This window comes from Pempheris klunzingeri, chromosome 9 (genome assembly GCF_042242105.1).
Source record: "Pempheris klunzingeri isolate RE-2024b chromosome 9, fPemKlu1.hap1, whole genome shotgun sequence".
Taxonomy (NCBI): Eukaryota; Metazoa; Chordata; class Actinopteri; order Acropomatiformes; family Pempheridae; genus Pempheris; species Pempheris klunzingeri.
This window is the reverse complement of record NC_092020.1, coordinates 732,277-745,708: the sequence shown is the minus strand read 5'-3', so window position 1 is coordinate 745,708 and position 13,432 is coordinate 732,277. Positions and strand designations below refer to the sequence as shown.

The 13,432-nt window shown below is 42.0% G+C and overlaps 1 protein-coding gene across 1 annotated transcript in view; it reads right to left on the bottom strand.

The window, feature by feature from the left end:
* The window catches only part of LOC139207446 (collagen alpha-1(XXIII) chain), a 113,767-nt gene that overhangs the window by 4,270 nt on the left and 96,065 nt on the right, over window positions 1-13,432 (bottom strand). The window contains exons 10-27 of the mRNA XM_070837169.1: window positions 8,829-8,903; window positions 7,172-7,288; window positions 4,887-4,913; window positions 4,727-4,753; window positions 4,524-4,577; window positions 4,368-4,427; window positions 4,206-4,250; window positions 4,013-4,090; window positions 1,474-1,518; window positions 1,317-1,361; window positions 1,104-1,184; window positions 969-1,022; window positions 785-859; window positions 641-667; window positions 496-555; window positions 339-410; window positions 207-233; window positions 34-87 (exon numbers count right to left, since the gene is read on the bottom strand). Of these exons, the coding sequence (XP_070693270.1) occupies window positions 34-87; window positions 207-233; window positions 339-410; window positions 496-555; window positions 641-667; window positions 785-859; window positions 969-1,022; window positions 1,104-1,184; window positions 1,317-1,361; window positions 1,474-1,518; window positions 4,013-4,090; window positions 4,206-4,250; window positions 4,368-4,427; window positions 4,524-4,577; window positions 4,727-4,753; window positions 4,887-4,913; window positions 7,172-7,288; window positions 8,829-8,903 (1,023 nt within the window). The remainder of the gene's footprint in view (window positions 1-33; window positions 88-206; window positions 234-338; window positions 411-495; window positions 556-640; window positions 668-784; window positions 860-968; window positions 1,023-1,103; window positions 1,185-1,316; window positions 1,362-1,473; window positions 1,519-4,012; window positions 4,091-4,205; window positions 4,251-4,367; window positions 4,428-4,523; window positions 4,578-4,726; window positions 4,754-4,886; window positions 4,914-7,171; window positions 7,289-8,828; window positions 8,904-13,432) is intronic.

The window sequence follows — 13,432 nt, the reverse complement described above, 5'->3', positions numbered from 1 at the left end:
AATTGAATATTTCTTTTTGTGCTATGAACTGACCTTCTCTCCTCTGTCCCCTCGGTCACCTTTCTCGCCCATCACACCTGGGAACCCCTGGACATAGGGACACAAATGGGTCAAGATCATGACTGGATACAAGGATTAGAAATGTAATGAAATGAAAATCACTTAATTTGAAATATCAAGAACTAAATTCTAAGTAAGAAACTCACATCTAGTCCAGGCTCCCCTGGTCTGCCCTGCAAACACACAATCACACATATAAATCACAATATATGCTTCATTCAAGCACACACAATCAAAAAAAAGAGATTTAGTGAAAACATTCACGATCGGGTGCTCACTTTTTCACCCTTGGCACCTGGAAGACCCACTAAGCCGTCAGACCCAGATGAACCAGGGGCGCCATCTGATCCCTGCAAATAAAGTACATGATCATCACTGTGTCACATCGAGGTATATCATGGTTTATTATGCTATTAGTCCGTCAGTGTCCCTTACTTTGAATCCAGGAGCGCCGGCGTCTCCCTTTTCTCCCTTCATCCCAATCCCAGGCTCACCCTGCATTACAAACGCAGGAACACTGAGCACCAAAGTACAGTCCTAGCCTTGCCCACATACTGGACACATGGTCTTGCAGTCTTACCTTAGGACCAGGCATTCCGTGCAGCCCCTGAAAACCATTTTGCACTGTGAGTGTGACCGCTACAACAACAACAACAACAACAACAACAACAAGCTAGACTTGAATAATTGCTACCTGGATTTGGATAGTGACATAAGTACTCACCATGGACCCAGGGGACCCTGGAACCCCCGGCGGGCCGGGTGGGCCGGGAGGGCCGGGCTGGGAAATCATCTGAACCTGAGCACCATTGAAATGACAAGCGTCAAACAGGAGCAGGAGGCCCACTGAGGATATAACACGTGTCATACCCAGACATGACTGACTAGCTGAAGGATGCTACACTAACCAGGTTATCCTCAATTCTGCAGTCGCCCTTCTCTCCTTTATGTCCGTCCATACCCTGACCCACAAAGCACAAAGATGATTCATGTACTTTTCACAGTTTGTATATCAGAGATACATCTTTACTGTCACTACTTACAGCAGGCCCAGAGAGCCCCATCTCTCCCTTCTCTCCTCTCTCACCAGGTGATCCAGTGGCACCCATGTCACCTTTAGGTCCCTGGAGGCAAAGAATTAGGAGGAAATGTCACGATCAGCATAATAACGAGAAGTGAACAAACCACCATATATATCCATAAACAATGGTCTAATACATTTTATCACCCTGTATGGAACTTTTTCACAATCATACCTTCTCCCCGTCAACTCCTGCTGGCCCAGGTAAACCAAGCTCACCCTGGAGGAAGACAAAGAGAGGATTAAATATGGCCGACTTTAACACTACAGAAATGTTTTAGGTCCATTATTAGCTGATGACACTGTATTGTTAGGATGAAAGATCCTCTTACCTTTTCCCCTGACTGGCCTGGGGGTCCAGGTGGTCCAGGTGGGCCCTGCAGAACGACAAGCAGAAACACAACAATTAAAGTGAGCAATATATTTGTCCTGATAAACTTCACAATGCATCCAATCTTATCGATCTTTATCCATCTTGCACCTGCAGTAACTGATTTTTCTGGCCACTTGGGGGCAGTGAAAACAAGCTGGTACCAACACCAGATCACCTTGGAAGATGATATGTTGACCATGTTAGTAATCAGTTGCTTAATGGTGCTTGCAGCACACACAGAGCAACATTAGCATATGTTTGGAGTCTCTGCATGGACTTCTGATGTAAATCTCTTCACCTGCTAAATTCTCCACCATGTTCACCAGCTAGTTGCTCACTTTGCCGTCTGTTGGCGGTGGCGCTGGGCGCATAACATACAGTGGGGTTTTTGTGCTGAACATGGCAGGCTGATGTGGCCAGTAAGATTGCTGATGAAAGTGAACTTAAACTCAAACTGCAGATTGGAAAGCAAAAACAAAGCTTTGAAACTGTCTATTGAGCTCCTTAGAGCTGATCATTCTCTGTGGGATTGCCACTGTGAACAAAGTAGCACTGTTCCATCCATCCATTGTTAATATAAAAAAAAAACTGATCACAGCTGCTTTTATTACATCTGTCATTTTCAGACAGACACATAGAAGTATTGTGTATAAAGAGCTGTTTACTCTGTTCATCACAATGGTGGAAAAACTGGGAACTCACAGAATTCCACCATAAGGCTTGAACATTGGCCAACACGAAACAATACAACAAGGCTGATGGATTTCACAACATGAGCCTGGCGGTAAACAAAGCCGATGACCTCTTTCATTCAGCCTGTTCGCTGATCACAACCAACTTGAAGCAATTTTGTATTCCAATGATTGTAAAACAGTGCCGAATGTGGTTTTGTGCTGCACAATAGCCTGGCATCATTTTCCCTCCTGTTGATTGTTTTGATGCACGATGGGACCGTTGCAGAGAGCAAAACATTCACGTAACTTTATGTAACACTAACGATAGATGAAGAATTACATACCAGCCTCTTAAATCACATTTCTTCATCTCTACATCCACAAAGTTACACTTGTTACTTCTCCCTTTGAAGTCCTTGCACATCTTGAAGTCATAAAAAAGGAACCCTTGTTGCATCCCAGAGGTGTACGTGTTCATCCTCTCTTTTCACATTTTCTAACTTCTTTGTTGATCTACCATTTTAAGCCTTGGAAAACAAAAGATGTTTACAAACAACTGCTTAATCTGAGATATTCCATCTTTGGAAAGTGAATCCTACTCATGCAAATAATTATACAAAAGGCCTCAGACTGAATGATAGTAAACAACAACCAATTTCCACATGGTTTTAAACCAAAGTCATCACCACCTAAAATTTCACCACAGATGAAACCAATATGGCTTTTCACACAAAGAAAGCCAATGGATCATAACACAAGCTGGGTGGCCAGTGAGCACTGCCTGTTCTATGGATATAACTCTAGCTGAGAACTTGCGTGTGATTTAGTGCCAAATGATCCACGTTGGCAAGAGGCTTCTGATAAGATCGCAGGTTCATGTTTTCACTGACTCCTTTGTAACTATCTCATGCTGCTGTCTAGTGTTGCATGCAGGAACCCATTTCAGATCAGGTCCAAGGGGACGTGGTGCATAGTGGTTTTTAATCAAATACACTGTCCACTGCAGAGATAGCCATCTATTATTAGCATGTAGCACGGTACATGGTAGAATCAAAGGGTCTTGTGTACGAAGAGAGGGAAATGAGACTATGAAGGGTTCCCTTTCCATCCTTTCGGATGCATTGCCCTTCCTCTGACTTATGTGGAACAATACAAATGCCAAATACATAGACAAAAAAAATACCATGCTGCCCTACAGCAAGTAACAGCCACGTATCTTGTTAAGCACATAGCATGAAAACACACTCAGGACAATGTCACAAAAGGCTGTTGCTTTTTCTGCATGATTAAGCATGCTTCTTTAGGCTACATGCTATCTGACAGAACAGCTCAGCTGTACTATATTTGCTGTCGCTGTTTTATCCCAAATGAATACACAGGAGAGCCTGGCAGACTAGTCAACCAGGGACATCCAGTCATACTCTTTAGATGTGGCCTCCAGAGCGACATCCAGTGCATGTGAGGTATGTAGCACTGGGTAGAGGGCATCTACAGAAAACACACACATTCACTGGCTGTGCAGGTGGGATAAGATGTGGAGACACACATGGTGTCAAGTCAGTGTGAGTCTGTGCAGTATAGGTATTAGTTACTGATCACTCCACCAAAACCATGCAGAAACAACAGTAGATTACCGAAACACTGATGGTGTTGATGGCCTGTCAAGAAAAATGACGACATGTTGAGTTTTGCTTGTTTTCGAAAATAAAATATTCAGATGTGTTCCTTACTACACTAACATTTCTGAGGCCCGATGCCTAATTTGAGATTGAGATTCAGCAATAAAAACCTGATGAATTATATCCATAAATCAATATCATTCACCTGGAAAGCATCTAGAAGCTTCCCATTGAAGTCAATGATGTCTGAGGAGCCCGTGGTGCCTTTTTCACCAGGATAACCCTGGAGCAGAGAAAAGATGAAGGAGAGATCCAGAACATAAACAACTGAATATGATCATAGTAGTAGTAATAACAGAATGATCTTGGAGGGTTAACCTTTTGGGTAATACACATACCGTGGGTCCCTGTGGTCCTTGCTGTCCTGTCTCCCCTTTGTCTCCCTGTGTGATGCACATACATGTTTGCTATATTATGATAAAACTCAGATAACAGATATTTAACATTTATAACAACATTTATATTTCTATCACACAGATGTAAAGCAATCAGCCTTCTACCTTTAATCCTGGGAGTCCGTCCATGCCTCTCTCTCCTTTTTCTCCTGCACCTGGCTCGCCCTGTTTCACAACACAATGAACATTCACTGTCAGTGCATGCAAAAACAGATGCATTGAAATAACTAATGATAACTGATGTGGAAAGCTTATCTGTACCTTAACTCCCGGAGGACCCTGTGGTCCTGCATAGCCGGGCTCACCATCTTCTCCCTGTCAATAAATGTCAAAAGTACAAACCTTTGGCCACATGTTACGATACGACTGTAGCAAACAGCAGAATTTGACAAGACAATTAACATGTTTGAGGAAACCAAGATATTGACGTTTTGTCAAGGTCCACAATCTATCAGTGATCTTACCGGCTTTCCAGGCAATCCCTTTGGCCCCTGTGACACAAATATATCCAGTTAATGTGATCATCCAGAGAAAGATAAATCATCACAGGCTAACGATAGCTATTTGTGAACAACAATCAGAGTGCTTGAGGTGCATCAAAAACTGGATTTGAACTACACTCACCTCAACGCCATCACGGCCTGGAAAACCCTAAAGAGAACAGAGGAGAAGCTTAGTTATGGTCTCAACTTCAGCTGCATCTCCGTAGACTTAAACACTCTTTGGCCACTAGATGTCAGTGTTCAACAAAGCATGACCAGTCGATAGACTTCAGCCTGTCACGTCAGAGTATGAACCATATTGATGGATGACAAAGGAAACACCAGATGCAAGTACCTTTTGGGTAAGTTATGCTTTCATGAGTGTGAAAATGATGTGAATCATATGCTTTGGCCTTTGCAATCACTGGATCTCAATCCAATTAAACACCTATGAGAGATTTTGGACTGAGATGTTGGACTGAGATGTTGGACAGCGCTCTCCACCACACCAAATGAAAGAATTACAACAACAATTATCCCTGAGACACTTTCTGTCCCAACACAAACACTCAGAGAGTATTCCATTTCCACTTTCTGGCGTTTTTCCATCAGAGATTTGGCTTATTTAGGTAAACAAACCAATCGTGGCTGTTTGTGAGAGCCAGGTGGACGTGTGCTCGGAGCGGCTAAACATCTGCTATGAAGTCATCCATGGCAGAGAGAGCTTAGTGGGATCTTGTGTAAGAGCCCCTCATCTCTCTCTGTGTCACACACACACACACACACACACACACACACACACACACACACACACACACACACACACACACACACACACACTCTCCTCTCAAGTGGAGCAGTTGTAGTTATTTGATCACTCAGCGCACTGTAATAAATACATAATATGAATTGGAGGTTATTAGCCTTCCGCTCCATCCTCATATTTTACAATGATGTGCAAAAGCTACTGAGATGTTTCCCAGCTGGTTTTCTCCTCTTGCTTCTCTGCCAGCACACACAAACAGGAGTGTCATCCTGATCCCCTCCTCTGCTATGTGGTCCTCTTTTATTTCCATCCTCAGTTGCTCCAGCAGCCTTTTAACCTCATCTCTCACCCCTCTTACCTCCTCCTCCATCTTTTGATCTTTCCTCCACATCAGCGGGAAACAAATCACCGTTGCAAATAATTTTTTTGCACTTCTTTTATCCTGAGTGCAGAAAAGGATGGATGAAGACCAGTTCAGATGTCAGATCCATTCCCAATTATAAACAATACTAAATTAACTTGAAATCATTTCACTACAACGATCACTCCCACCACGGCAGTTTAACATAGTGACACATCAGATAGAAACAAGCCGCAGCTTTGTTTGAGCTGTCGTTCCACTTTACAAATACAAACGGCAGGGGACACCCACGTTTACAGGCTTGCTCACTTTCTCCTGCTCGGCCCACTCAGACATCTGCCCACAACATGGAGTGGCTCTTAGCGCCACTCTGCTTTGTTTTTCTGTTTTGGGGTTTTGCAACGCCTTTTAATCAACTTGTAGAATACATTTGAAATTAACTAGGCTACGGACGAGCCCCTTCTCTTCGATCTGTCTGTGTTTCATCATTGTTTGAGCTGTACTGACTTTCTCTTTTGGCAGTTCTGCATAAGCTCTCAAGTCACCCACACTGAAACCAACATATATCCCTTTGCAGTCCTGTGCCAGTTGTGGGCATTCCTGCACTTAGATAAACAAAAATTACCTTCAGAGTCTCTTCCTCTCTCTTCCATCCCATAACCACAGCTTTAAGCTGCCACTGCTATGAACTAAAGTTTGGGAAGCAGAAAGTTAATTTTGAGAAATATAAACTACCTCAGACGAGGAGCACAACTATTGTTTGGTATGGCCAGCAAACTGCCCATGAACTCACCGCGGTGCCATATCTGTTTCAGGGGTGCACGGTGACACAGTCGTGGTAGGAGGGTGGGAGAATGGGGATGTGTTGGAGAACTTTGTGGCCGCTGTCTTACACAAAACAGATGAGGCCAGGAGTAGAGTTGCTATTCTGGGAGCCGCAGCTCTTTGGCAAACCCAGAAGAATGAGAATATGGGTTCACTGCAATTTACAGCATAGGCCCCTTCTTGCTTAATACATTTCTATAAATGCACATTCATACACAGCATGCACACAAACACAATCTGTCACACCCTGTGGTTGAACCCTAACAGGTCAACACAATTGGGCTAACAGCAGCCCCTGATGACTGAGGTGTTTAAAGTGACTGTTCTTTGTGGTGTAACGTTAGTTAGAGGGTGAGAAGGAGGAGAATAACAGCAGCTAGGGGTAGTGTGTGGGTGTGTATGGGTGTGTGTGGGTGCATTGTTTTGTGTAGTGGGTGTACATTGGGCACGGTGACGCATGAAGGGAAGCTCTTACCGGCTCTCCAGCAGGGCCACGTGGCCCATCTTTGCCGGTGTTCCCAGGGGGGCCTCGGGGCCCAGGGGGACCCGGGGGACCGGGAGGGCCAGCAGGTCCAGCCTGGCCTTGGTCACCCTGATGAGCAAAACACAAACAAACAGAACAATAAGGGAAAGAAATACGAGAACATGTTTTTACGTCAAGGAAAAGCAAAACATCATTTTTTTTTAACAGCTGCCTAAATGTCTGTATAAGTAAAGGAGAAAGAAGTGGCAAGAGTTGGTTGGCTGCATCGCCTGAACTAATCAAAATCATCAAGGGAGGGCCTTAACTTCTTTGGTTAAAAACGTGACAAATGCACTTTGAAAACAAATATCGAAACCGTATTCCTGAAACCTGCAGCAGTTAATTTGTTTGCCACTTGGGGGCAGCAGAAACAAGCTGCATTCACAACACTGAAATATTAACCTTAAAGTTGCAGACTTATCAGCAGACACTAATTTTAGCTCTGTTTTGGTCCTTGCTAACTCTTGAGGGAAACATTTGGTCTCTAGCTGCTAAATTCATCTCCACTAGCTAGTTGCTAACTTTATCTATTTGCTCTATCTGCTGTCTTTGTGCTGGGAATACGCTGCGTTCACAGGTTTTGTCATGAAAACAGCTGAAACAGAACAACAGCAGCCATCCAATTTATTTCAGTACGAAGATTTTGATTATAGCAATACTAAATATCTTTTCACCATTAGCATGTAGCTTATTAGCTTTATTTGCTAGTTGTCCCTGCTCACATAATAGATGGAGACTAAAAAGTAATAATACAGGGAGACTGGAGGGAAGAAAGTAGTTGGCCAATAGCTACAGTCCTCATCTGGTTAAACAGACTGGTATTTAGTCACAAAGTGAAACACACCCATGCCGACAAATCCACTCTCAAACACAAGAACTTGTTAATTAAGAACAACATCATCTGCTTCTTTTCTGTTTATGCTTCCTAAAACAAAAACAGAACTGTCAACACCTATTATAGATCCTTTCATCACTGGGTTTACATCTAACTGAAGAAATGTCTCTTTCTGATGACTTCCACCCTCATGATTATGCCAAACAGAAACCATTAATGCCCAAAACAGTCTTCAGCGCTGAAAGGGATACAGGCACAGTGACGCTTCCTCTGCACCCTCTCATCTCTACAGACATGTGCTGCATTATGGTTTGCTTTCTTGTGGCAAGCAACACGGTACACCAAGCCCTTTCATGTAAATTATATTACTAAGACCTCAAAATAGAAGACTTAAACCTTATTTCCTTTCACTGATAATTGTTATGCCTCTTATTAAGCTCAGGCTTGAACTAAATTGCCACAGACAAAACTCCTCTATTCTCCTTTCAGTGAGAAGCACACATTTCTTGAAATGTGTGTGGTTCATATTTATAACCGAGGCTTTATAACTTTTATACAAACAGTTTCACCTAATCAGTCAAGTTAATACAACTAAACAAGCAGCACACACAGGAAAATTATGAAAACATGATCACACATGAAATCAATTCAGTGCTGCGTGACGAAGAAAAGTGAAAAGGTGAGAAAGACGGGAGATGCACGGCAGATCAGACAATGAATTGGAAAGGTTAGTTTAAGTGTTAAAAGTGCACACATGCCTTAGTTGCTGTCTACCTTCAGAAAGCGTCTCTGAAAGCTGCTGGACTGCTCTCCAGAGAGAAAGCCATGGTCATATCGGGGGAAGACCATCTGAGATGGTGTAGCAGGGACAAGAGAAAGAAGACAAAAGACAACAGAAAGGGAAAGAGCATAAAGAGAGGGAGAAAAGAGAGAACTAGATGAGAAAGAGATAATGAAATCCATAGTTAATTGAGGGAGTCCAACAAGGAGGGAAACAACTGCTGTGGGAGAGACAGAGATGAAAGTTGAGCAGCCTCTCAGCCAGAAGAAGAAAAAAAGCTCATGAAGATTGTTCTGCTCCCTTAACTGCAGGGATAGTGAGAGATCAGCAGTTCGACAGAGAGAGGTGACTGCTGGGAGAACAAAAAACACCAGGAGGGACCAACCTTAACGGTGAGAATCTGATTACTGTGCAGACCTGCATGTGTGCTGAGGTTAGGAGGACCCTGAGAGGAGGAAGTGACAAAGGGAAAGGTGAGAAACCTTCTGTAGCATACCCATATGGCTGAAAGGGGAAAAAGATTTAAATAGTCTAATTTAACAAGACAGACTTTTCGAAATTCTTCTGATTTAATGTTGATAACAAAACTGCATCATCTGCAAATAGTGAGACATACGTTTCATCAAGAATAAGAAATACTACTACAAAGACCCATTACAAAGTTATTGTAGTTTTGATTTAGCTTAGCTGAACAAGGTTGGATGAAAGAAAGCAATGAGGTCAAGGTTTGCTGTGTTTGTGGAGGTCTTGATGTCGTGCAGCTGTCCGACGGTGAGCCTTCGTGAGCAGTCTCCTGCTTTCTCGACTCCTGGAACTTTTCATGTGCTTCTCTTTCAGGAGCTTCTCAGGTGAACTTTCAAGTTCAAATTCTACTGTCATCTTAATTATAGACCCTTTTTATCAGGCCAGTGTCTCTCAACAGGTCAAACAGTGCATATGGAGGGAGAAAACTACTGAGCTGGTTTTACTTGCAATTCTATTTATTCTTATTTTCTTATTCTTATTTCGCTGTAGTTTTTATTTAGTAAGTTTCTTTGTTTTAAACTTTAGTTTTTACTTTTATCTCAGTTAATGAAGTTAGTTCTTCACTGTTAGTTTTAGTTTTTGTTCCCTGTAATAACCTTGACCCAGTAACTTTCCCCTTTACCCTTTCAGTAAGTATATCCTGGTCTTTCACTCAAACATGTATTTAATTATGTGTGTGTGTTCAGTTTAATGTATTCCCATCCTTCCCTTTGCGACCAAACCAAACAGAAGTGGCTTGGCTCTTTCCAGCCGACAGACAGTAACTGTGATGATTGTCTGTCAAGCTGAAAGGAGCAGAGTTTTCCTGCTGCCAGAGAGCTCGGAGCACTGTGCCGCTTCTCTGGTTGAGTTCTCTCCAAAAACACATGGACTGATGGGAGGGAAGGACTGAGGGAAGATCTAAGAGAGGAGGGAGGAAGAACAGCGGGGGGATATTAGGTAGAGAAAGAAGGAGAGATGCTAGCTTGCTCACGAGGTTTACGTTAACAGGCTGCGGTGAACACTGGATAGCTGAGGTTTTTCCGACACCGCAGATCCCTCCTCCTCCTCTCTTTGCCCACACACTCCTCTCTCCCCACTGTCACATTCACTCATTCACACCGTTCCCACCATGGATACCACATACACATATGCTCTTTAAACATCTCGTAAGAGAATAGGCTGTTTCATGGTGGGTTTCCCCTTTACTTCGTTCTCACCAGACCTTAGGCTGATACTAAGACAAACGGCCATTCAACCCCGGACTCCCGTCTAACCATGGCCCTGTTTGTAGCTGCTCCGAGGGAGGCGAGAGGAGACACTAGCTGGGGACTACAATCCCATCTTTCAACACAGACACCAGTCCAACCTAAACATGCAGCGACAATGACCTCTGCATGGTTTTGATAGTATGGAGGCTGGAAAAAACAGCACAGGTCACATGTTTTTGGTGGTTCTATGAAATGTGATGGTGTTTTAATACCCCTGATATTCCCTGTTTGTAATCTGCTCTGACATAGCCTGACAAAGGCATTGACACTGATGGATTGACAGGAAGTCACAGGTTGACTCATGGCTACTTCCTGTTTTTACGTGTATTCTCTCATCCTCTCGTACAGTTCAGAGGTGAATCAGCGAACAATGTTGACATCAGGTGATGACTGAGTTTATGTTCTGATGATTTACTCCCACTGCACCACCTTTTATCTGCTCAGACTGTGTCAGCTTTGATTCATAGCTGTTAAAAAAAGTAATTCCAAAAAATTCAGAGGCCAATAGTTTTTTATTTGCTAACCTATCTAGCCATATCTATGAAAATGTACGCCAGTGCCAAACCTCATTCACAACTACAGTAGTTTTAGGAGCTGCAGGGATTGTTTTGAACCAAGCCTGTGTCTCTAAGCGATACTCCGAGGTTTTTCAGGAGTTATCCAAGGATATCTGAGATCCAGAAGCCTCGTCCAAATGCAATATTTACCATTTGGAAGAACTTTGTATTGCAGAAGGCCAAAAAGATTTAATTCTTGCATAAGGTATTACCTCAAAATCTGAAGGGATTGGTTGGGAAATCAAATGGCGTACGCCTTGATAGGAATCAGGAATTTCTGTTATGTTTCTGAGCCGCATGATAAATATTGTTCCACTGGGCAGCCGTGTCAAATTTACACTCCATTTATGCTGTGTTATAAAACAATAGCCATTCAGTCTCATTCCAATACTCTTACACACACTGTTATGCCAATATTGTCAGGCTCCAACTCTCAGAAGATTTATGACAACACATTTATTTGTAATTATCATTTCAACCTTTACTTGCGAAAGAATTTTATTAATGATAAAGACAAGCAGCACGTGGCAGTAAGAGGCCTTTTGAGAAGAACGTTTGTAGTTTTAATGACTATTATATGCGTGAGTATTTTGAAAGTTTAAGTGGCTCACAGTCAGAATTATGTTCCCCATAGGACAGATGACTGCCAATATGGAAACTACTTTCCAACAAGTTTTGTGAGGTAGATTGTTGTAGAGCCACTATGTGGAAAACAAATCTGCAAGGATAAATAATTATCAATCCATAGCATGATAGGACCATTTCTGTCTGTTCGACTACATCAGTTGAAATATTTATAAGCTTCTGTCATTGATCTGAATTTGCTGAATGTTTCTGAAAAATATATCTGAATTCATCTGGCTTTTTACCAAGTTGAGTGCAAATCAAGAATTTGTAATTTAACAGGCATAGAACTTTAATTCTAGTGTTCACATTTGATTAGCTGAGGTCATGTTTTATCAAGAACTTATTTTTTACCTGGTCTTAAGGTAAGTTTAAACCATCATGTAGGGCTGCTACTTACAATCATTTTCTTTATTGGATAAGCTGATTGATTGATTAATTGTATTTTCGTAAATAGTTGATTAACAGTTTGGTGTATAAAACCTATAAAAATGAATGACAGAAAACAGCAACTATTCATACTGCAACCACTGAAATCTTGTTTAATATTAACAAATATATAATAATATTTAATCAGTTAAAAAAATAGCTGCACATCAATTTTCTGCTGAATGAGCAATCAACTAATCATTTCAGTTCTACCTCATATGTTTCTATGTTTCTACAATTTTACCATCTCTGGGGAAACAGACAAAAACATGAAACTAATGGGCTTGGATCTTTGGGTTACAAATGTATACATGTATTGTTTGTGTGATCTGGACCTGAGACTACATTCAGAACATTATAAGACTAGAAAAACATTCAGGATTCATGACTTCTTCAAAGAATTCAAGCTGTTCACCATGTAAAACACAGGGGGCTTATTTTCAAACCTCAGCGAATAAAACGGGAGATAATTACATAGATCTCATGGCGTGTGGAATGATATCACATGAAAAGACAACACTGACTACATGGAGCAGATGCACAGCGAGGTTACTCTGTAACATTAGAAAAAACATACTTTGGTTGAGACTAGATGGCAGCTTTGGCGCACTGCCCTAACCATTGGGTTTTGATGGTGAGGTTTAAGTATTTCCATCGTTCTTTAATATCATCATTTCTCATCTCTGGCTTTGGAGCTGTGGGCAACTCAAACCTCATCATAGGAGCTGGACTATGTTGTTGGTGCAGTTGCTGGGGAAGCCGCACAGGGTAAACACACTTTTCTTTTGAATTATTAAAAGACTTGCTCGGGTGCTGAAAGCCATGTGGATCGAGAAAAACCTTGTGATCAGACGTGTGTTGTCTGTTTGTACATTGTTCCCCCAGTGTGATAACAAGGAAATTATGAGTAGTTTCTCAAATGTTAGAAAAAATCTCTTCCTGAACTTTAGTTTCCAATTTGTGATGGTCTGTCTGGTCTGGGTTTGAACCTCAGCTGTGTCTGCATAAATTTCCTCCTGCAGTCCAAAGACACTTTTCAAATAAAGATGCACTGATAAGTCAGTTGCACATGGATGTGAAATAAAAGTGTAATTTTATTTGTGCGTGTATGGGTACATATTTGGTTCCCTTTAGATAAATAAACTGCCCTGTTAGCTATAGTTTCATGATTACTGAGCAGACACAGGAAGGGAAATTAATCTTCTAATCTAA